This window comes from Cottoperca gobio, chromosome 23 (assembly GCF_900634415.1).
Source record: "Cottoperca gobio chromosome 23, fCotGob3.1, whole genome shotgun sequence".
NCBI lineage: Eukaryota > Metazoa > Chordata > Actinopteri > Perciformes > Bovichtidae > Cottoperca > Cottoperca gobio.
The window spans coordinates 8,350,001-8,374,017 of NC_041377.1; the positions used below are offsets into that span (position 1 = coordinate 8,350,001).

The following is a 24,017-nucleotide window of genomic DNA, read 5'->3' on the forward strand; positions in this document are numbered from 1 at the left end:
AGGAAGAGGAGAGGAGTGGAAGAGGAGAGGAAGAGGAGAGGAGAGGAGAGGAGAGGAGAGGAGAGGAGAGGAAGAGGAAGAGGAGAGAGGAAGAGGAGAGGACAGGAAGAGGAAGAGGAAGAGGAAGAGGAGAGGAAGATGAAGAGGAGAGGAGAGGAGAGGAAGAGGAAGAGGAAGAGGAAGAGGAGAGGATGAGGACAGGAAGAGGAGAGGGAGAGGAAGAGGAGAGGAGAGGAGAGTTACCGGTATTCCTGCAGCCATGGCAGACAGGAGTTTTTGTCTCCATCTGTCCTTCCCTGTCACTGTCCCGTCCTCCTGCTTCTCTGGCTGCAAGACAAGGCAGGTCACACACACACACACACACACACACACACACACACACACACACACACACACACACACACACACACAAATACATTTTCACATTCACAATAATAATTATTCTAATAATAAGTTCTCAGTTTCACACCTTGCTGACTGTCAGTCATGAGCAGCTACAGACATTAATCTCTGTATCAAAGAGTATATGTAGTGTAGACCAGGCCAGCGAGGGAATAAGACTCACATCCTGGACCAGGCTTCCCCTGACGGAGCGCAGGACGAGCACAGGACGAGCGCAGGACGAGCACAGAGCACAGGACTCCAGTCTCTCTTCACATGAGACACCTCGGTGCTCGCTGCTGAAACGAAGATGGCGGCCATATTATCTGCCTACAGACTTCACCTTTGTTGTTCTTTATCTATGTTCCTGCTGATGAATTCAAAACGCACACTTCAGGAATGTTCTGCTGGTTTTGTTCCGTCGTGTTTTTCTTGTGGAGCATAAAGGACGACGCTACGACTTCTTTGTGTTCTCTGTGCTGCAGAACGACAGGAAACGATCCCAAAGTCAAATATCAGCGATGTGTAGACTCATCCTCTATTTAATCTATAGACCAGGGGTCTTCAACATTTTTCGGGCCAAGGACCCCCAAACTGGTGTAGCGTGGTGCAGGGACCCCCTACTGCAGGGGTCAGGAACCTATGGCTCGAGAGCCATATATGGCTCTTTCGATAACGCAATATGGCTCGCAGACAATTTTGAGCTGACATTTTTTAACATGATTAACAAGTAATAAATAATAATACTGTGTAATTTTTAAGTAAAACATTTAGCAGCAGATTTGGTTTTAGTTCTCACATATTGGATAAAGTGCAAAAAGATATGGAACATATTTAAGTCAACTGCAAACGGATTGCTGAGCAGTTCAATTTAAATTCCTGAGCTGCAAAGTCGGCAAATGCGCTCAGTTGATCAGCAGAATGCTGTCAGGAACACAGCGGTGGAGATGTTTGTCAGTGTTTGGAAACACGTAGTGACCTGAAAGTTTCCTTGCTGCATCATGAGTCTCCCACGGGCAGCTTGGCTTGGAAAGCTCTCACTGCATCATACATGTCCGTGATCACACGGCCCTGAAGCTGCAGGTTTAACAGTGAGATGCTTCGTTATGTCTCACAAACAATCCAGCTCACATCGTCCCAGAGATCTGTGGTTTCCCTTTGCTTTCCAAAAACTTTAATTTCATTCACACATTTAAATACTTCCTCAAAGGTCTTTTCCCGTGGTTGTGCCATGCATTGATTTAATTACCAAAACCGGCGGGCCAGTTATGACAGACATATGATATTTTCTCTCGGCCGGATATAATTGCCCTGAGTTTGACACCCGTGCAGTAAACACTGAAACGTGCTCATAAATGAGATAAATAACATAAGCGTTTAGTTTATTTAATAGAAGAGCACCTGCTCAATGCAACACTGATTCCACTATTAGTACTCAGAGACGTGTTATTCTTAAAAAATGCACGCATAAAGTTGCGTTCAAATGTATTAAATATATGTCTCTCAAGGAAATACATAAACAAATATTTGGCTTTTATGGCTCTCCCAGCCAAAACTGTATATATTGGGGGGGGGGATATTTTAGTTCACCCCTCTCCTTTCCTCCACTCTGTCTCTGACTGTAGGTGTGTGTGTCGTCGCCCTTCGCGAAGTACAGCGGAGGAGGGGATGTGAATGGCAAAGCAAAAAAGAAAATTGTGATAAAAAAAATATATACTTTAATTTTTTATTTTTCATTTGTTTTAATAGCTTTATCGACAAACAATTTTGCGACCCCCCTGCAGTACCCCCTGTTGAAGACCTATGCTATAAACAGTTTATGTATGAAGTGAATCTACCCCCCACCCCACATTAAAGACCCACAAAAACACACGGTCTGAACTGAAGCGTGGACTCTGAGATTACTCGGGGTCCCTCAGGTCCCGCCCCCCCCCCCCCCCCAGGTCACAGGTGCCAGTGATCATCACATCCTGACATGTGAAGCCTGAGGCCTGACACACAGTTGATGATGAGTTCACTCTACAATACCTTTCCATTGGTATTGTTGGCAGTCAGGTCCAGCTACGAGGATGGAATTCATACGTTGTTCATATTTAATTATGCAAACACTCTTTATGGGAAATGTGGTTCTAATGTGTCCTACCTCATTCTTCTTCTTCTTCTTCTTCTTATTTTTCTGCTTCCTCTGTCTCTTCTGAAGGAGGATGGTCTCGTACTTTGGCCGGGGATGTTCCTGAGGGGGAAACAGGAGGCGGAGTCAAACATGTAAAGTATGTTGCAGTAACGTGACATCACTTGACGTCACGTGACGTCAACATAAGAGCTGTAGAAGCCGCTTCATCCATGGTGTCCTCATTCCTGGTGTTACTGGTGTGTGTGTGTGTGTGTGTGTGTGTGTGTGTGTGTGTGTGTGTGTGTGTGTGTGTGTGTGTGTGTGTGTGTGTGTGCTGTATATACTTCGTCATCCTCGATGCCCGTTAGATCCCAACTGAAGCTCAAGCTGATCTGTCGGCGCTTCCAGTGCTCCAGGAACAGCACCGCTGCACAAACACACACACACACATGTCATTTTTATATCATATAACACACACACACACACACACACACGTCTCTTTTAGGATCAGCAGTGATCAGCTGATCCTGATCATTTCAACACATGAGCAGGTAACGCTCACTTTTAAAAACATAACTTACTCTTATTACTCTTAAATCTTACAAATCCATCCCATGAAGTTATTAGAATCATTTCTTTAAAACAAAGCTCAAAGGATTTTGGCAAATCGTCTATCTATAATATAATATGCTGTATATAATAATATATACACCATATTATATTATATACAGCATATTATATTAAATACAGCATATTATATTATATGCTGTAAACAGCATTTAATATAATATGTTGTATATAATATGCTGTATATAATAATATATACTGTATATAATAATATATGGTATATAATATACTGTATATAATAATATATACTGTATGTAATAATATATACTGTATATTATATACTGTATATAATAATATATACTGTATGTAATAATATATACTGTATATTATATACTGTATATAATAATATATACTGTATATAATATATACTGTATATATTATATATTATATGTTCAGCCTGGACATCTCACATGCTTCATTATTAATAAAAGTAAGAGAATAATGTGATGTGTAATGTGTAAAATAAGCTGATTATGATTTACTACACAGTGTTTGTGTTGAAAATCACATTTTTAGATAGTTCAGATTCTTTCAATATGTCAAGATTAAAGAGCATCTTCACATTCAGCCCACACACACACACACACACACACACACACACTCACCCCACAGAGACATGAAGATGGCGAAGAAGACCGTGGCGGGGTTGTCGAAGAGGTGTGAGGCTCTGGCGGTGCCGCAGGCGGTGCTGAGCTGCCAGAAGTCACAGGCACCGTCACACAGAGGACACATGGTGAAGTTGAGACGCTCGTCACACATCTCCAGACTGGGGGGAGGCAAGAGTTAAGTCACAGAGCACCTACACCTGCCTCTCTGCTTTGACCCTAATGTAGGCTGAATTATCCCACACACACACAGAGACACACACACACACACACACACACACACACACACACACACACACACACACACACACACACACACACACACACACACACACACACACACACACACACACACACACACACTGCCAGCCGTATGTTCCTCCCACACATCCCTGTCTAAAGCCAGAAGCTGCAGGTGTCTGGGCAATCCCTGTGTCTGTGTGTGTGTGTGTGTGTGTGTGTGTGTGTGTGTGTGTGTGTGTGTGTGTATCTCTGTTTGTGTGTGTGTGTGTGTGTGTGTGTGTACATTTAAATTGTGGTTGCAGTCCTAATGTTGTGCTTCTCCTGTCAGTGATCTGAACCGTTGTTTGTACTGTCAGCCTGCCGTTTTATGTGTGTTTTGTCCTTTTCTTGCGCCGTAGTTGAACTGAAAGGTGTGTGTTTGTGTTGCTCGTCAGAACAAGTACCTGGGTACATTCGTATCCACTGTTGCCACCCCGTATCCAAACACAATGATTCCCACTATGGAGGCTGGAATCAGCAGCTGAGTGTAAACACCGAGCCAAGCAAAGTACAGACCGATCTTCTCCCCAAAGTACTTCCTGTTGGGTCAGAGGTCAGGGATCAGGAGCAGGAAGTGACAGATCAGCTGTGTGGTGTTTGATCCAAGAATACAGTAAGAAGCATATCGGTGTTTTATTTGTATGTCAAACACAACATCACATAAACGTCACATGATCAATGAAAGGTTTTGAAGCTGCTTCATCAGGACTGTGTGGGTGTGGTTGGATCTGATTGACAGGGATCTGGCACATTTTGATTTAAATGACTCTAAACAATCTGTACATTTTAAGGTATGTAAGTGAACTACAATAACCAGAATGCACTGCAATGTTTGTGAATCAGATGGAGCCTGAACACAGATGAGTTACTGATGTGGTTTGTGCTCACATTACCTGACCAGATCAATGGGCTGGTACTTGTAAAAGGCGGAATATCTGGCCCACTCGTCATTCAGAACCTGCCGACAGAAAGGAAGCAGTCAGTGTGAGAGCAGGCCAGAGCGCAGGACAGAGCGCAGGACAGAGAGCAGAGCGCAGGACAGAGCGCAGGACAGAGAGCAGGACAGAGAGCAGAGCACAGGACAGAGCGCAGGACAGAGCGCGGGAAAGAGCACAGGACAGAGAGCAGGACAGAGCGCAGAGAGCAGGACAAAGCGCAGGACAGAGAGCAGGACAGAGCACAGAGAGCAGGAGAGAGAGCAGAGCACAGGACAGAGCACAGGACAGAGCACAGGACAGAGCGCAGGACACAGAGCAGAGAGCAGGACAGAGCGCAGGACAGAGCGCAGGACAGAGAGCAGAGCGCAGGACAGATCGCAGGACAGAGAGCAGGACAGAGAGCAGAGCACAGGACAGAGCGCAGGACAGAGCGCAGGAAAGAGCACAGGACAGAGAGCAGGACAGAGCACAGAGAGCAGGACAAAGCGCAGGACAGAGAGCAGGACAGAGCGCAGAGAGCAGGACAGAGAGCAGGACAGAGAGCAGGACAGAGAGCAGGACAGAGCGCAGGACAGAGCGCAGGACAGAGCGCAGGACAGAGTGCTACTGTGATACAAATGATCGTTAAGTCAGTTTGACAACATTATGCCAAAGATAAGAGAGCATATTATGAAGCCTGATGATGCTGAATCATTACAATAAAGAATGAAAGGAAAAGTAGCTTTAGACACTTCTAAACTTTAGCTCCTTCATTTGGAGTCAGTCGATGAATCTTTGTGCCTCCAGCTCTGCCTCTGAGAAATGTTTACTGAACTTAAAGTGCGTCTGTAACGCTGCTGCACAGATGGGACAGAGGAACACTCTCAGACAAAATTAAGTCTTGTTTGGAGAATCTTAAAGCTACAGTAGACATTTAGAGAACAGACATTCAGTCCCATTATATTAAAAGGCTGCAGCACTGTATCACATAAGCAAGGTGACTTTCTGAAGAACTGGATCATCATGAGACATTAATGTAGGAGCAGAGGGAAGAGGAGATGAAGAGAGAAACGAGAGCAGCCTACCTGTCTGTCGCTCCTCTCCTCAAGCTGTCCCAGGACCTTGTAGTCCCCCTGAGGAGCAAGAAGAGCGGTGAGTGCACACACACACACACACAAACTGCAAACACAACCAATACGATCAGACACAAACTGTCCCAATAACTTAAACACAAAGCGTCCGATCTCAGACACAGAGGAGCAGCCAGCGTGTTTTCTCCCTGATGAAGCTTCATTGTGAACATCTTAATATCTGAGGACACCTGGACTTTGTGTCTCTACAGGCTAATGGAGTTCACATTATTCTCCAATGTGCTGCTGAAAATATTAATTTTGTCTATTTTTTCTTCCAATCTTATTTTTTGACTGTGATTCATATTGAAGCAAGTTTCCAGTCTCCGGAAATTGAATACATTAGTGAAATAAATTGAAACCAATGGCCATCTGCTGGGAGTTCAAGACCGCACACTTACATCGTGAAGAGGGAAGGCAGCGTCATACACGCCTTTAGCTATCAATGTGCTGATGCCTGGAAGAGAGACAGAGATCAGAATTAGGCAGATACCCACTGATAATTAACGTTTAAAAGAGAGCAGCTGACATCCAGCCCCCTGCCCCCTCCTGTATGTCAGGTGGTGCTGAGCACCAATCACAGTAAGACCAATGACCTGCAGACTGCTGTAGATAAACCAGTACTTTACTTTGAAGTATTGGTTCCTACATCCCTACCTCCTTGTACAATGTGCGTTAGCAGGACAGTGTTTTAATATGGTCTCGCAAATAAAGCCTCTCTGAATTAAACAGAGAGACAGAGAGGGGACAAAGAGAGACATAGGACAACCCAGGGGAGTATTTGTCACTTTCTTTTCTCCTCTTGCTTTGTAACCCGATCATCTCTTTAATGCCAATCAGAAACTTCAGTAATAGTTTGGGCTGAAGATCAAGTTTTAAAGCAGCCGTGAAGTAATAGTTGAGTCACTCAGGAGTGACTTCACACCAAACAACTTAAGTACAAACCGTCCGATCACAGACACAGAGGAGCAGCAGTGAACAGGAGTCACTCAGGAGTCACACCAGATGTGCTCTAAGATGTGATGAAGGTAAGTGGCAGCCATTGTAAGAGAGCACCTTCTGTTACCTGTCTCACACCTAGTGCTGCACAGTGCTCTGTTGTTTTAGTATTTTCTTGATGAAGTTCAGTTCACAGTTTTCAACTCAGGTCTTACAAAAGGTCTTTGACATTATGCGCCAAATTTCTAGGGCTGTGTATTGCCAAGAATGTGGCAATGCAATACGTGTCGTGATACAAGAGCTACGATGCAATGTACTGAGATTTACTGTGCAAAACTGACACAGTATAAAGAACACACAACCATATACATTAAATCTGAGTAAAAAGTTACTTTTTTATGCCATCAGAACAGTGAGATCTGCCTTCATCACAGATATTCATCAACTATTAATTAACAGTGATTTTAAGAATCGATTCAGTCTTCAGAGGCCTGACCTTTGAATGTCACACTGTCACATCAGATGACCTGACACAAAGTAATGAATCAATTAACTATCGCTGCTTTAAAGGGGACTGGGAACACACACACACACACACACACACACACACACACACACACACACACACACACACATACACACACACACATACACACACACACACAAACTAGGTACAACCACAACTCCCAGAGGCACTTGCTTCAATCTCTGCATGACCCAGGAAGTATGACCCACTTGTGGAGGAGATGAGGGAGGGCAACAGAGTGTGTGTGTGTGTGTGTGTGTGTGTGTGTGTGTGTGTGTGTGTGTGTGTGTGTGTGTGTGTATGTGTGTGTGTGTGTGTGTGTGTGTGTGTGTGTGCGCGTGTGACAAAACGCATACACAATATTTAAATAATTTCCCTCCATCGTCCCCTGCAGCATCCTCAGTAGCCTTGGGCTGAGACCTTCTGCTGTGATGAGAAGCCAACCTGACATATGGTGGACACTGGAAATCAAACGGGTGTCAGCTCACTCTATATGGGACTGATGGCTCTCATACATGCACACAGCTGTTATCAGCATGACGTGAGAATCTACAAATATATAAACACTCAGGCATGAATGTAGTTCATTTAGAAAATCCAAGAGGAGATTTATTCGTCTCTTCCAGAACATTTCTCAATCGGGGTCAACAATATTGTTTTAAAAAATAAAAATAAGACACATCCTGTCTCAAAATGATACAGAAAAACTAGTCCATGCATTTGTTACTTCAAGGCTGGATTACTGCAACTCATTGTTATCAGGTTGTCCCAAAAAGTCGCTTAAGACTCTTCAGTTGATCCAAAATGCAGCGGCACGTGTATTGACAAGAACAAGGAAACAGGATCATATTACTCCTGTATTAGCTGCTCTGCACTGGCTCCCGGTAAAATACAGAATAGAATTCAAAATCCTTCTCCTGACTTACAAAGCAATTAATGGTCAGGCTCCAGCATATCTTAAAGATCTCATAGTACCGTATAAACCAACTAGAGCATTGCGCTCCCAGACTTCAGGGTTACTTGTGGTTCATAGAGTCTCTAAGAGTACAATGGGAGCCAGAGCCTTCAGCTATCAAGCTCCTCTCCAGTGGAACCAGCTTCCAGTTTGTGTTCGGGAGGCAGACACACTCCACATTTAAGAGTAGGCTAAAGACTTTCCTTTTTGATAAAGCTTATAGTTAGGGCTGGCTCAGGTTTGCCCTGGATCAGCCCCTAGTTATGATGCTATAGGCTTAGACTGCCGGGGGACACCTCCCTGCTCTCCTCCTTCTCTCCCTCTCTCTTCTTCTCCCTCTCTATCTGTATGCATTATGTAAATGTATGGGCATCCAGGGTATCATCCCCGGAGTTTCTGTGTCTTTCATGTGGCAGGTTGCCACTGATAAAGTTTACGTCAGGATCATGAATCGTGGCTGCGCCTGCTGCCCTGGTCCTGCTGGACACCGGGAAGCCTTTTTGACATTTTCCTGGATTCATCCATACTTTCTCTTTTTTGATCACAACATAATTTCTGTCAAATGTTGTATTTGTACTATCTTGTTTATCCTGTACACACGACATCTACTGCACGTATGTCCGTCCTGGGAGAGGGATCCCTCCTCAGTTGCTCTCCCTGAGGTTTCTTTCATTTTTCCCCCTTTAATTGTGGGGTTTCTTTTAGGAAGGACTGAGGGTGCCGTATGCTGTACAGTCTGTAAAGCACACTGAGACAAATGTATAATTTGTGATATTGGGCTATATAAATAAATTTGATTTGATTCAACTTGTCCTCCAGCAGTAACGTTCTCCGGTGGACTTGCCCTCCAGCAGTAACGTTCTCTGGTGGACTTGTCCTGCAGCAGTAATGTTCTCCGGTGGACTTGTCCTGCTGCAGTAATGTTCTCCGGGGTGTTGGTCTCATCCAATTATCCAATCATCAACTCCTTGTTTGGGTCACCAGCTGTACTGCACTTCCCTTCACCTCCCCACTGAACTCCCAGCAGGCATATCTATATCACCTCCCAGAGTTTCAGCACAACCTTAAACTGCAACTGACAGTTGGCTTCACCCTGCACACTTTTAACATATCTGTTGAAAGATATGTTGTTTATTTTCTGCAGGATGGTGCTAAAGTATGAGCCTGTTATCAGCATCAAACACATCCACTAAAAGGCTCATAAAGCATTTTTATTAAACTAAAGCCCGTATTGTGATGCATGACCTCTTCAGTAGACCTCTGCTATTTTTAGCAGGTGACCTCCAAAATCTGCTGTTTTGAATCCATTACAGGCCATCATACTTGAAGCAGGATTTCAGATTATGTTGTTTCAACTCCTGCTGCTTGTCAAAGGTGGACAGAGTCATCAATGGTTTTGTGCTCCATTTTTCCACCTAATGTTATTCATGTAATCACTGACAAGTCAAAGTGTATATATCAATGTGAAGATGCAGAAAGATGGAGAAGGCTGCAGGTGTTCAATAAAGTCCCCCAGACACACATGAATGGTTGGTCTACCCACCTATGGTCTGACAGGTTCGTACACACACCGTCCGTCTCAGGATCTCATACACCTAAGACAGAAGCAAGAATCTCAGAATGGAGATATATCCTGGACACGAAGAGATTAAGATTCAAATCTGAATCAACACTTACTATTCGGCCCCTGGTGGCATTGTCGAAGAAAGTGTCTTTAGATGGGATGTTGTACCTGAAAGAAACAATGAATAAAAAAAACTGTATGCTTACTAATGTGAGCACAAAGAAAGGCACGCAAGTATAGTGTGTGTGTGTGTGTGTGTGTGTGTGTGTGTGTGTGTGTGTGTGTGTGTGTGTGTGTGTGTGTGTGTGTGTGTGTGTGTGTGTGTGTGTCTCACAGGTGGAGTTTGTCCCTGGAGAAGCAGTGTGTGAGGAACTTGGTGCGTTCTTGGTCCTGATGTGGGACTTTGGGCTGGAAAGGCTGGTTCATTTTCCTCCACACTGTGCTCATAGTGGAGCCGAAACCACTTTCTTCTTTAAGTTCATAACTCTGACGAAACACACAGAAATAGTCTACTTATTACAAATGTTGGACACAAGAGTATCTCTCCAACATTGAATGGCCCTAACACATTATTAGCACGAGTATTAGTCTCTGTATGAGTGTTGATTGAATGTGGTGTGAGGGACTAACATTTTCTCCCGTTTCTGCAGTGTTACCATGTTGTTATGTGTGTATGTTGACAGAAAGAACAAGCATACACCAAGTGACTGTGATGGACCCAGAAACACAATGTCTGTGTCCACTAACAACATTAAAGCTACGAGTAGTGCGCTCTCACCGCCTTGGTGGGGACTTTAATCCGGAGAAACTCGGCCTCCCGACACAGTACGGGCCAGGGTGCATGAATACGAGTGAAGCTGGGGCCGTGGGTCTTTAACTGAAAAACAAGCAGAACTCATGTAAAGATGTGATATTATGTTTATGCAACTGAACGCAGTCTGAACCTTCAGGAAGAGAAAACACGTCTCCCCAGTCACATTCACATTCAGAGGGTTAAAGTAAATCTGGAAGCTTGAGAGCTGCAGATGTTTCACACCTGTGTCTTTGAATATATCCCAACAAGACACAATGCACTCAGTTAGCCAAAGCTTTCTACTTAAAAGCTTTTTTTTTTGTACCGTCAGCGTTTGTAGTCTGGGAAATATATTACCAGATTACTTGGCTGAAAAGACCTGCTGGTTTACCAGACCATCTGTCCGAGCTGCTCTGCAGTTCATTACAGTGGACAGACCTCAGTCTGAGCTGCTGTGGCCTCCAGACCTCAAAACTGGCTGTTGAAGCTGCAACATAACTTCTCAGATTGCACAAGTTTCCCCGAGGTCGACTGCTTTGGTGGAAAACTGAGTGAGTGAGGAATAGTGGACTTATTTATATTGAACATTACCTGATAAATTGGGGATTTCATTTAATTTCCTATTCATTATTCACAATAAAAGCTCATTTAAAGACTTCATTATGAAGTAAATGTTGGGTTTCATCAGCAGTAATTTAGCACGACTCCTATAGAGCTGGAAGTGAACATGAAACCGTAAACTAAAGTTCTTACAGGGTCGACAGAAACTAAACTCAGAGATTCAGTTAGAAGCTACAAAAGTACTGTGAACACACACACACAGTCAAGTGCGAGTCTCGCAACATACACTTGTTTGAGGGGGGTTGTCACGGGCTAGCCGCGGTCTGCGAGCCGTCACCGCAACCTGCTTATAGGCGGGTCAGCCCACTGTGGCCCGACTCTGGAGATGTTAAATCTCGGGTGTGACTCGGCACAACTCTGCGCTTTAAAACTTGTAATGGAAACAATGTGTCGGCGCAGCCAAAAGTGGCAACACAGAGTGTGTGTGTGTGTGTGTGTGTGTGTGTGTGTGTGTGTGTGTGTGTGTGTGTGTGTGTGTGTGTGTGTGTGTGTGTGCAAAGCTTCGCTCTCAGTGAAAAAGGGAGAGGAGAGAAACTAGCGCGACACTAATTGACAGCAAAACGCTCTCACACTGAACTGAAGTGCACATACATTTGTTACCGGAAGGGGAAACACTGAAGTTAGACTTCACATCTGAAGCAGGCAGTCCCTGCCATCAGCCTGACCCACTGAAACACTTTGGCCGGCAGCATCTCATGACTGGTATTTATAAAAGATAGATGTAGCCTCTGGTCCTGAAGCAAAGCCTGGAGCACTGTTCTTCACTGCCTTGTTGTTGCAGCCTGTTCCTGACACATTGGATGATTTTTATGTTCCTGTCATTTACTGTATTTAAAATCAAATCCTGACTCATCTAGCTGGTTCTGCTCATGAATCATGGTCCAGTGCACACACTGTCACTATTATTTAACATGCATTAGCAAAATGAATAATAATTATCAGCTGCAAATAGCATCACAAGGTACGTGATTGAATATCAGCGCATTAACAAGCCCATTTCTGAAAAAATAAAAAGTTAATGTGAGCAGTGAAAGTGAAAAGCGTTTCTCCAAAATCTATGTGGCAGCCATTATGGAGCTGCTCTGCGGTGTGAGTGAGAGTGTAAGGAGAAATGACAGAGAGCCAGCAGGGGACGACAGCCAGGTAACCTTACCCCCCTCAGACCCCCCATCAGCTTCTGCCAGAGGGGGGAGTGAAAAGAGAAAGGTGGCAGGGTAAATTATGGAAACCTGAAACCCTTCCCTTTCTCCTCTCTCGACTCCTACTCTCCTGAGATCTTTCACTCTCCCCTCCTCACATATATTACTGTACCTTCTGCTCCCCGCCTACACCGTCTCCCTGACTGATTGACTGACTGGCTGACTCACTAACTGTCACTCTTACTCTTATATTTCCTTATCTTCTCCCTCACATCCACTCTGTCCTTTGTCCAGGGAGTGTAAAGCTACCCGAGCTGTAACTCTATTAATTAAATATATTTCTTACACAACATACGTTTGTAAATTCATCGTTTCACCTCTTTATTCAGTCAGACGATGTGTTTATGCGTGGGGTTTTACTTTTGTCCTAACCAATCAGTATTAGGGCAGAATAAGCACAAGTATTTGTCCCGAGAACTAGGCTTGAAGAGGTAGTTGGTGTTACACGGTTATACACGGTTATACATGGTTATACACGGTTATACATGGTTATACACGGTTATACGCGGTTATACACGGTTATACACCGTTATACACGGTGTTACACGGTGTTACACAATGTTACGCAATTTTATGCGGTGTTACGTGATGTTTCGTGGTGTTACACGATGGTACACAATGTTACGCGATGTTACGCGGTGTTACACAATGTTACGCGATGTTACGCGATGTTACGCAGTGTTACACGATGTTACGTGATGTTTCGTGGTGTTACACGATGTTACACAATGTTACGCGGTGTTACGCGATGTTATGCGATGTTACGTGATGAAACAGTCAAATATGGCATTCACATCACAACGTTTCCGCCAGGAAGGTGCACTTTTTTAACTTTGATTGGTCAACGCAGTTTGTTGCTAGAAGATTTTGCGTTGTTTTGCAGCAAAGGTTGAGCCAGGTTCAACTGTTGGAGCGATCTGCGTTGGTACCCCTAATGCACTGCAGGACTGCCTCCATTCAAATCAATGAGATGCTATGTTATTTTACTCAGGGTCTGAGCACAGCCTTACTCTTTAAATAGTTACTGCTAACATATAAAATCACAGTAAATACAACTACTGAACTGTATTGCACACAAGAGTTAGTCCAAATGAGACTACATTTCCCATAAGCCCTGTTGGCATTCCTTCCTCCCCCTGCCTGAAGAACATTAACATGTTAGAAGTTCTCTTTATATCAGCTACTCCACCATCTGCAATCCCACAAAACTCTCCTTTCCCCTCAGAACGTGACCTGGTGACTCTACATGTTCATTTGCAGAAAACTGAATTCATGGTGATTATTGTACCGTCACAGAATTAAGAAAGTTATGTTAAAATGCAACAGCTATTTCCTCCTTTTGCTTCCACATCTACACCTCGCTCTCCTTCATCACTTACTTATATCCTACCAACATCCATTATATTCTACTCGCATTCATTTCTCAGCTCTCTCGCCCCCTTCCCCTCCTCACCCTCCCCTCTTTTTTAACGCTCCATCAAAAAGCAGGGGATATAAATACCTTTCAGTCTGGAGAAGGTTAATTAGTAGAGGGATTTCCAATTAGCTCTTTATCTCTTTGGGGGGGGGGGTAAGTAGGGCGCAGCCGGGGGCGTCTTTGGATGGGGGGGGGGGGGTTCGCAACGAATATGAGAAGGTGATCGATTGGGCGATGTGATGGCTGGGTAGAGAGTGGTGAGGAAAGAGGAGAGAGGAAGATAAAGACAGAGACAGGGATCACACAGCGGAAGACTCAGACAGATACAGAGCAACACAAACAGCACAGAGGGTTATCAGAGGAAGTCATTGAACTGGGTTAACTGCATTACAGGAGCTCCTCACACCTGCAGGGCTTCATCTGCACATACACACTACAGGCTGATGGTGGCTTCACACAGACACAGCTACCTTAATACCAGGAGCAGCTGCTGCACAGCCGTAACATCAGGTGCAGAACTCACTGGAAATATGACGTTGGGCTCCTCCCTACAACTTGTTTTTCTGTTTGCTGTCAGTAACTGAACCGTTAGTAGTAAATAAGTAAATGTTTAATATTATCCTATAACATTAGCAACAGAGCACTCATCAATAATTTTGTAATATGGTGATACTTTCTGAGACGGTTATCATGGCATTAAAGTATCACAGCGTTACAACTTTACTCCGGGCCGACCTCCTCAACAACCAGACCATCGGCCCCCCGAGACCATCGGCCCCGAGATCATCAGCCCCTAGACCATCGGCCCGGGGTCTCATGCTCCGCCTCAAGTCTTCTGCTCCACCCCTGTACCACTTCTTCAGTTCCCTGGCCTCTTGCCCCTGATACCTTTTGTGATTATTGGCACAGTGGTGCAGCAGGACTTGAGCATGAAGGTGTTAAATTCTAAAACTTAATTCTGCTCATCCCGTGTCCCAAACCCCCCCAGACCGAGGCTCTACTCCTTGAATTAACATCTTGCTCTGATTTAATTAAGTTTCCTGTAAGAGATTGAAGGTCAAGGCAATAATCCTCAGACACAGTCAACAAGTTTGACATTTACACACTTTTTTTTTTTACAGGATCCAATTAATCTGAAGTCAAACAGGTGGAAACAAGCAGGAGGATTTCATGTAAAAAAGACTTTGTCATCTAGTCACTGGATACAGAAGTTAACCTTGTTTAACATATGTGATGTGTTTAACATGACTCGGTTTACTTTGTATGACATCAATCCAAGTATGCAGTAAAACACATGATGAACCTAATCTCTATGTAACTGTTGCACAATATTAATTAATAACTTTATAATCCTGCAGCGGTTGTGCTAAACACTGCTTAAATACAGAATCTAGAAAAGTCTTTGGATCATTCAAACCGAATCATCACGTTTACAGCCGCGTGTTCGTGGTCCTGAAGTGTTCAGTCAGAACTTCATCTATTGAACTTCTGACACAAAGTCCAACCCAGGAGTCCAATTCAAAAATGCTAAATATCTAACAATGCTGAATAGCAGATTTGGAGTAAACTGAAATTTGAGGTTCAACATTCAATAGACAGTGTTAACCAATCTCTTAGATTAACCATAATCCCTAAATAATTACTACAATGTCCATTAAACCTCTGGCACACGTCTAATGTCACTGTCATCCATCTACAGGTCAGACGTTAATGCTTTCTGTGTCTCTGTTATGTAAACTCAGAGGAGAGAATCTGTTTCCACGCTGCATGAAATTCAAGAATTAAAATCAGTGTTTTCTGATTGTATCTGTAACATTAACAGTTATTATCCGACACTGATGTCCACAACCACATCTATCTGATGAGGAGAGTGATTCTGTGTGTCAGTCATTCTGTAAGAGTACCCTCACCACGTTCAGACGGGGGGTCGATCTGCCCCTCGTGAGATGATATACAGAGCGATCAGTCAGCTAATCCCATCCTGGCTGAGGCTCCACACGGTCAACAATCTGATTAATACTCGCCTGCAGACCACACACACTGCCAACTGGCTGCCAGCCAGCACACACACATGTCCACACAGTCACATGTATCTAGAGAAATAGGTATCTCTCACACACACACACACACACACACACACACACACACACACACACACACACACACACACACACACACACACACACAGTCAGTTCTGTGAGAGGTCCTGATATCTTCACAAAGAGTGTAAATGCTTCACGTGTCGTTACGGTTGTTGTCTTGTAAACATGGCGGTGAAAGGTTTCCTTTGTGCTTCTGGATGAAGGATGAGGCTCAATGACTCATCACACTTGATGTTTTCTACATTTCTCAGGTTTGCAGGTTTGGTGCAGCTTGCACCAACTTGTGTGTTGCCCTGGATACAAGCTGTTTCTGACACTTTCTACGCTCTCGAGGTTTTCATTGAATTATTCTCAGTTTTTTTAGGAAGATTCTTTTTTCCTGTCATGTTTCCGTCTCTTTTGTTGAGCCTAAACTCGTCTTTATCACCGTTTGACACTATATGTGCAATCTATAATTTTCTGATATTTGCCTTCATAAATAAATTAAATAAAAAAATAAAACCGATGTTGTGTATTTAAGGCTCCAGTGTGAAGTGACTGAACCCCAGCAGGCTTCACTCACTCATGGCAATACAGCAGCCAAAATAAATCTTTTGTGTGGAAAACAGTTTGAAGACGCTGCGAGAAAGAATCCATGAAGGAGGTTCTTCCTGCACGATGTTTAGGCCTTGTGCTGCTCTCCGTGTAATACAAGCTGCCTGCTAAAGAGTGAGAGGAGGCTATTTAGATAAAGTGTTGTCAGGTAGCACGGAGCAACACGCTGCAGGTGGCTGTTTATTCTTAGTGTGACAACTGCATGTTCAGTGTAAAATGAGCTACTGACAACAAACTGAACCAGGAATGAGAGTTTGGTGATGTTGTTGGATGTCCACAGGTAGGAAACATCACATTTATATGAAGCTGGTTCATGTTTTACAGGTGAACATCTCATCGTGCCTTTGTGTGCTCTAAAGCTCACACACACACCTGTACATGGCGTACCTGTTATTGTGTCCAACAGCAGAAGGCAGAGCAACATGGTACATAAGCGTAGAGGGGAAATAAAAGTTTGATAGGAACGTCCTCGTGACACGAGGCTCTTGCTGGTGTAAGACACCTTCCATCCTTCACAACACATGGAGTCTCACCCACCTCTTTCCTCTACCATCGGAGCCAACTTCCTATGTAGGCGCTCACCTTAAATAGCTCAAGACTGAGTTACATCAGATCCTGTGTCAGAGTTTGTCTTTAAAATCCTGTAAAGTCAGTAGAAACTGTAGCATCTAGTCTGAGTATCAAACCGCAGGTTCACGTCTGATCACTTCTCCAGCTGTTCTGATTGTTCATCTTGGATGAAGCTTTCTCCAAATACCAAACAACTTGATACCTTCACGTAACAAGGAACCAGCAAAGGTACATGCTCGTGTTCTTTTACATAATGCTCATAACGTTCCCCAGAGGGGCAGATCCAAAGAGAGTCATCCTGGGACTGCAGCTGCCCGCAGCTCTACAGAGCACTTTAGCTTCTTTCGGCTCATTGTTTTGGTTTATAGTTCCACAGCTTCGGTTCACTCTCACGTCTCTCATCAGCATCGTTTCCAGCAGCAACACAAAAAGCTGTGATGACCTGCTGCACGCTACCGGCCCTCGTTAGCCGGCAGACGCCGTTATCAGCTAGCTTGTGACATTTCCCTCAGGAGTTGTTGGAGACCAAAAGCAAAGTAAATAATAGACTTACATTCGTAAGATAATCAGAAACATTACATGAATGTTGATGTTGCTCCGTGTCTGCTGACTTTATTGTTGTGAGACTAGTTCAGTGTAAACCACCAAAGAATCAATAAAGCAGGTTTAGCTGTCGACTATTAGCTAACGTCTCTGCTGTCCAGATGTTTCTTTATATTGCATATTTTATTTGTATTCTTTATTTCCATCTTATTCTGTTCATTGTCATTTTGTTTTCCTGTTGGGTGTGCAGCTCTGATATCTGTGAACACTGAACTGGAACATGTGACACTAATAATGATAATAATAATAATAATAATAATAATAATAATAATAATAATAATAATAATAATAATAATGATAATGAAAATGATATTAATATTAATATTAATATTAATATTAATATTAATAATACAACATGCATACTCACCTCTCGGTCTCTCTCTATCTCCAGGCCGGCCTCCAGCAGGCTGGCCTCAAACTCCTGCCTGATGAGATGCATCTCATGGTCCGCAGGCTCCGTCAGCTCGTTCCCTGCTGCACCTCCCATCTCCATGAACACCTCGCCGACACTCGCGACCTCCCCTCCCGGTACGCCGCCTCCTCTTCCTGCCGCCGCATCGGAGCCCACCGACGTAGGAAAGTTGCCGTTGGAAACAATAGATAACCTGTCGTGGGACACCGAGGTGCTGACAAAAGACCGTATGGAGCCGCGCCGCCGCTGGTGTGAGACTAGAACGTAGTCAACTTTCCGTCTGCCGTCAGAGAAGCAAAGGCCTCCAACCGGAGGGCTGGAGGAAGAACCCACAACCTGCAGGAGGCAAGAGAAAGTAAAACACACAGTAAGTATGTACTGTACAAATACACAGTAAATCAGCTGCACTGTACAAATGCACAGTACAAATACACAGTAAGTATGTACTGTACAAACACACAGTACAAATACACAGTAAGTATGTACTGTACAAATACACAGTAAATCAGTGGCACTGTACAAATACACAGTACAAATACACAGTAAATCAGCTGTACTGTACACATACACAGTAAATCAGTGGCACTGTACAAATACATAGTAAGTATGTACTGTACAAATACACAGTACAAATACACAGTAAATCAGCTGTACTGTACAAATACACAGTAAGTATGTACTGTACAAACACACAGTACAAATACACAATAAATTAGCTGTACTGTACAAATATACAGTAAAAACACACAATAAAAAACACAATAAAAACACAGTAAACACACAGTAAATACACAGTAAATGCAAAGTAAATACACAGTAAAAACACAATAAAAACACAGTAAACACACAGTAAATACACAGTAAAAACACAGTAAAAACACAATAAAAACACAGTAAATACACTGTAAATACACTGTAAATACACAGTAAATACACAGTAAAAACACAATAAAAACACAGTAGCAACACATTAAAAACACAGTAAATACACAGTAAAAACACAGTAAATACACAGTAAATACACAGTAAAAACACAGTAAATACACAGTAAATACACAGTAAAAACACAGTAAAAACACTGACTGCAGTCTGACGGAGGAAAGCGTCTCCATCAGACATTTGTTTACAATAATCAAGTCCTCACAGCGTGTAAAGACAGAAGCTTTACGCAGCTCTGCTGTTATGTAACGACTGTTTGAATGAACTTAAACATCTCCTGCAATGTCAGCATACGCAAACAGAAGTGGCTTTTGGCAGGTTCTCAAAAACCCTGAAGTGAGAACCTCCTGCAGCAGAGTGGGCAGTCAGCTCACCTTTGGCAGCTTTATTCTTTATTTAGACAGAGGGAGACGCGGAGGACACGAGAGGGAGCGCTCTGCAGGCTCTGGGCATGAGGAGAGAGGCTTCTTCTCCAAACATTATGCTTTGCATCTTTACTACCTTCATTCTACTCGATTCACAAACTGTCCCTCACAGCTACATACTTTCATTAGTGTTGAACAACCTCACTGACATGCATTAGGTGGAGAAACATACGGCACAAACGTGGGGTCAAGAATGATTTCATTCCTCACTAGTGTGTGACTGTAGCTCTGCCTTTGGTCGGGTCTTGCTAAACAGAACAAAAGCTTGCGGAGGCGGCTTCATCTGATGTTTGACATGTGTGGGCATTCATCAAGAACGGCTTTAAACCTTTTAAACTAGTGAACGTTAACATCTTATATTAGCAAACAGTTGTTCTCGTATACAAAGCAGAGCCAGAAGTTATGGATCGAACATTCATCTGGAGTCGTGTTCCTGGCAGTATTCTCTCTTTGAGCTCCGTGTTTGGTCTCCACCACAAATATCCGTCTCTTTAGCTGCTAAATGCTCCACTGTCTGACAAGAACTAATCTTCAAATGAACGAATGGGATGCTCATGTACTTCAAATGAAAACAAAAAGTCAAGTACTAAGAAAGAAACGTATAGTCATTAGATTTAGACAAAGGTGTAAACTGTGCAGCTGAACAGTGAGCTGAGACTCTGAAGCTCTGTGAAGGATACGGAGTTTTATTCTAAATATATATATAAATATATAACTCATCACTGGGACCCCTTTCATATCGTAGTCTAGGTTCCACATCATCCTTCGATTCACTGTGAGTGTAGAACATGTGTTATAGACACTTTAATGTATGTTAGCAACGAGCATTTATACCTTTATTTATATTTTAATTGGACTGTTTCTATAATGGTGCTCATTTACATAGAAAGGGGCTACTTCTGCTCTGAATGTCTCCTCATTTAAATAAGTGCCAGCAGCACAGGATCAGCGAGGCACTCTCTCAGCTTGGCAGTGCAGTTAAAGGTGCATTTCATGGTTTCTTGTTTTTGCAGGTTTAGCGTCTGCAGAAGCCGAGCAGTCCTTCAGTGACTTTGTCTTCGAGTGGACAAACTGAGGACACGTGTCCGTAACACCACGACATGTAGCTCTGTCCTGGCTGTCAGTCAACATGAAGTTTAGCTCGGACCTGGATGTCACTGAATATAGCCGCATGCTTTGTTGCTTCCAATGCCAGATTAGCTAAAATATTTAAAAGCCCCCACCACGGGCCGTTCACACAGGTGTTTTCATTCATTTAGACTGATTGGACTTCTTAAGGTGTGCACACACTGATATCTTCCTTTACAACCTAATCTTTAGTTTCACACCATATTCTCAACATAGTGCTACTTTTACTTTATGCCATTATATATAATTATATTTATATATTATATTATATTATATTCAATGTGACGCAACAATGCCACATGTACAGTGAGTCCCACTGACTACAGAGGAGTTTATTATGGGGATAATAAACAGTCCACTGGGAGTGATTCCACACATAAATCAGCTGTTGTTCACTGAACTGAAGACTCAGGTTACCTGGTGCATTACTGCTCCTCAGGTGTGTAATATATCAGTACCTCATCAGCTGTACTACATTCACTGGACAAACAACACAGCAGCAGTGAAATATTCATCTGCATTGGAAGTTTTGGAAGTTCTCCCCAGCTGAGACATGCAGTTTGTGTTTGCAGGCTCTTCTTTAGGAAGAAGCTCCGTGGGTTTGCAGATGCTGGTGTTCACCACACGTTCCCTGAAGGTTGTAAATCTGTTCCAGAACCTGCTCATCCCACACAGTGTGTTACCGTGTACAGCGGGTCCACAGAAGCACTTTCTGCACAGCATCGTTGTAAAGTGAAAGTGCAGCACAGGTGGGTCTGTGCATCATTCAACAAGTAACAGAGTGTCGACGGAGGGATACTGATGTACTTACAGGGGTCTTGTCTTCACTCGGGGAGTTCTGCATGCTGGTGCGCTTCAGAAACACACAGAGATGTAGAAGAAGAAGAGAGGGAGAGAAAGTTGGCGGTTTTCGCAGAAAAAAGCAGCCAGATTCATCATCAGCACCTGAGGTTCTCCGGTTAGTCCACAGTCGGAGAGCAGCCCCGGCTCATGTGCAGCAGCAGGGCTCATTGTTCAGTGAGAGAAAGATGTGTCAGATTTCAGAGGCAGCGCATGTGTGAGCAGCCTGAGCGCGTGCTGGTGATACCCATTTCTCCATCCACACACTGATCTGCAGGCTGCTGCGCGGCGCTGTGGCGCGGAGCGTACCACACTGTAAGAAATGTCTCCAATACGTCATTTAAGCTTCATGCTGTCATTTTTTAATGAACACATTGCTGCCAAAGCTGAGGACATTATTTTGTGTGTCGCCACTTTCTGAAGTATCTCAAACTTCACCTTCACAAGTTGATTTGCAGTAAAACGTGGAACTATGTTATTTTTCCTATTTTGTAATAGTAATAAAAATATGTTTCTTGCTCATGTTTATCAAATTGACAGTAGAGGACTGACATGTTTTGCAGTGTGGAGAGAGGGAGCAACCCACTGATGGAGAAACAACTAAATATACAATCTGAAGCCTTGCTTTGTGCCAGGATTATATTTCTGTCTCTCAGTGATCAGCAGAGAAACATCTGCTTTAATCAGCCCTAATGTTTTCTCCTTCAACTCACATGAACCTGGACCTCCTGTGTTCGTATCCTCACATATCTCACTCCACGGACAACAATAAACATCTTGGAAAAGAAATGTTGGAGCTCCCTCATCATCAAAACAGATTTTTAATGAGACCCTTTCTATTTTATGCTTAGTCATTAAATGATGCAATGCTCTGCAATCCCCGTGCCGGAAATATTACATGAAGAAGTATGAAGAACCACAAACTCACAATAACATGTTTTTCTCCACTGTGCTCCTTTAATCACCTGCAACAGAGAGTGTGACTCCTCAGCGCAGATCTCTTCTTTGTGCTGTGCACACCCCGGCAGGCTGTAGGACATGGGGTCCAGTCCCATCGAGGACATGTCCTTGGTCAGATAATGCAGGGTGTCGCTGTGGATGGAGGAAGATTCGCTGAGAGCTGTGGACACTTGCATGAAGCTCGCACCGTTCCTCCATGACTCTGGAAGACAGTTATTGTGGAAATGAAAAGATTAGAACTCAGGGAACTTCCTGCTGAGAGTGTGTGTACAGAAGGTGTAGATGTTTGTGTGCTGCAGGCTGCAGCTCAGTCGAGATGTCCCACAAACACTGAAGTCAGGCTGAATCCTCGTGGAGGATTCAGCTCTATTGACTCAGATGCTTCCCTCTGTTTATCCAGGCAAAGACCAGCAGCCGCACTAAAGCTGTGAAGACATTTATGCATCTTTAGAATTGTGATAAAATTAAGATAAAAAGAGAAGAAGGTTCCGCCAGCATCAAACGATGAGACAACAACATGACTATAAATGTACCGTTCACACACTTTGTGAAACAAGGTTCACGTCCACCATCTCTCATCTCCAGCAAGAGTTTTACATCTGGGGAATACGGAGACTCTGCATACCAGCAGCTCTGAAGATGAACACCTACAGCTGGATTTAAGCAGCTTTTAAACAGGTTTAACAACAGGTACATGTCCTTTATTTATCCAGGTCTCACTGGGCAGCAGGTTTCCACAAACAACACAAACAGTTCAAGCAGAGAAATATAACCGGCAGATACAATATCCAGCTAATATGCAGCACAAAACAGTTATAATGCAGAAAACAGGTATCATTTAAAGAGTTTCAGCTCCTTCTCCACATTATTCCTGCACGTCCCTAAATATTGCTCTAACAATGCTTCTCAAGCAGCTAGAAGATCTTCTTTATGCACAATAATACAGTGAAGACTGCACACAAGAACTCAGTGCTGACTTTAACCTCCGGTGGAGCTGGAGGGAGAGCATCTCTCCTCACGTCTTCAGAGTGAGGTGCAGATTTGATTTAGTTCCCTGATCAAACCTCCGACATTTTGTAATGGCCTCACAATTTCTAGGTTTTGAGGATCAACATTTCTGCTCGTTGTTATTTGGAGCCACACATATGCAAAGTGGAGCTTTGTTTCACACTGTGCAAATTGATGTGTGTGTCAGTCAATCCCAAACCCTGAATCAAAGCACTGTACAAAGGACAAGCCTACGTAGAGCCGACAACACGTCTCACACACAAAGAGCTCAACATAAAGGCAGGATGGGACATGTTGTCAGTGTAAAGTCTTCTATTAGGAACAGGGTGCAGGCAGGAGAAGACCTGCAGCACATGTTGCGCAGCCA

The 24,017-nt window shown here is 43.5% G+C and overlaps 1 protein-coding gene across 2 annotated transcripts in view; it reads right to left on the reverse strand.

The window, feature by feature from the left end:
* The window catches only part of ano2b (anoctamin 2b), a 46,469-nt gene extending 24,675 nt beyond the window's left edge, over positions 1 to 21,794 (reverse strand). Inside the window, exons 1-14 of one of the 2 annotated variants that reach the window (XM_029462351.1) lie at positions 21,654 to 21,794; positions 18,306 to 18,686; positions 10,818 to 10,916; positions 10,374 to 10,525; positions 10,153 to 10,207; positions 10,019 to 10,070; positions 6,457 to 6,512; positions 6,011 to 6,058; positions 4,902 to 4,966; positions 4,413 to 4,547; positions 3,727 to 3,887; positions 2,839 to 2,921; positions 2,525 to 2,614; positions 244 to 327 (exon numbers count right to left, since the gene is read on the reverse strand). In XM_029462351.1, coding sequence (XP_029318211.1) covers positions 244 to 327; positions 2,525 to 2,614; positions 2,839 to 2,921; positions 3,727 to 3,887; positions 4,413 to 4,547; positions 4,902 to 4,966; positions 6,011 to 6,058; positions 6,457 to 6,512; positions 10,019 to 10,070; positions 10,153 to 10,207; positions 10,374 to 10,525; positions 10,818 to 10,916; positions 18,306 to 18,686; positions 21,654 to 21,686 — 1,494 coding nt within the window. In that variant the 5' untranslated portion in view covers positions 21,687 to 21,794. The remainder of the gene's footprint in view (positions 1 to 243; positions 328 to 2,524; positions 2,615 to 2,838; positions 2,922 to 3,726; positions 3,888 to 4,412; positions 4,548 to 4,901; positions 4,967 to 6,010; positions 6,059 to 6,456; positions 6,513 to 10,018; positions 10,071 to 10,152; positions 10,208 to 10,373; positions 10,526 to 10,817; positions 10,917 to 18,305; positions 18,687 to 21,653) is intronic. The other variant, XM_029462352.1, reaches the window with a different exon arrangement.
* Between the last annotated feature and the right edge of the window lie 2,223 nt (positions 21,795 to 24,017).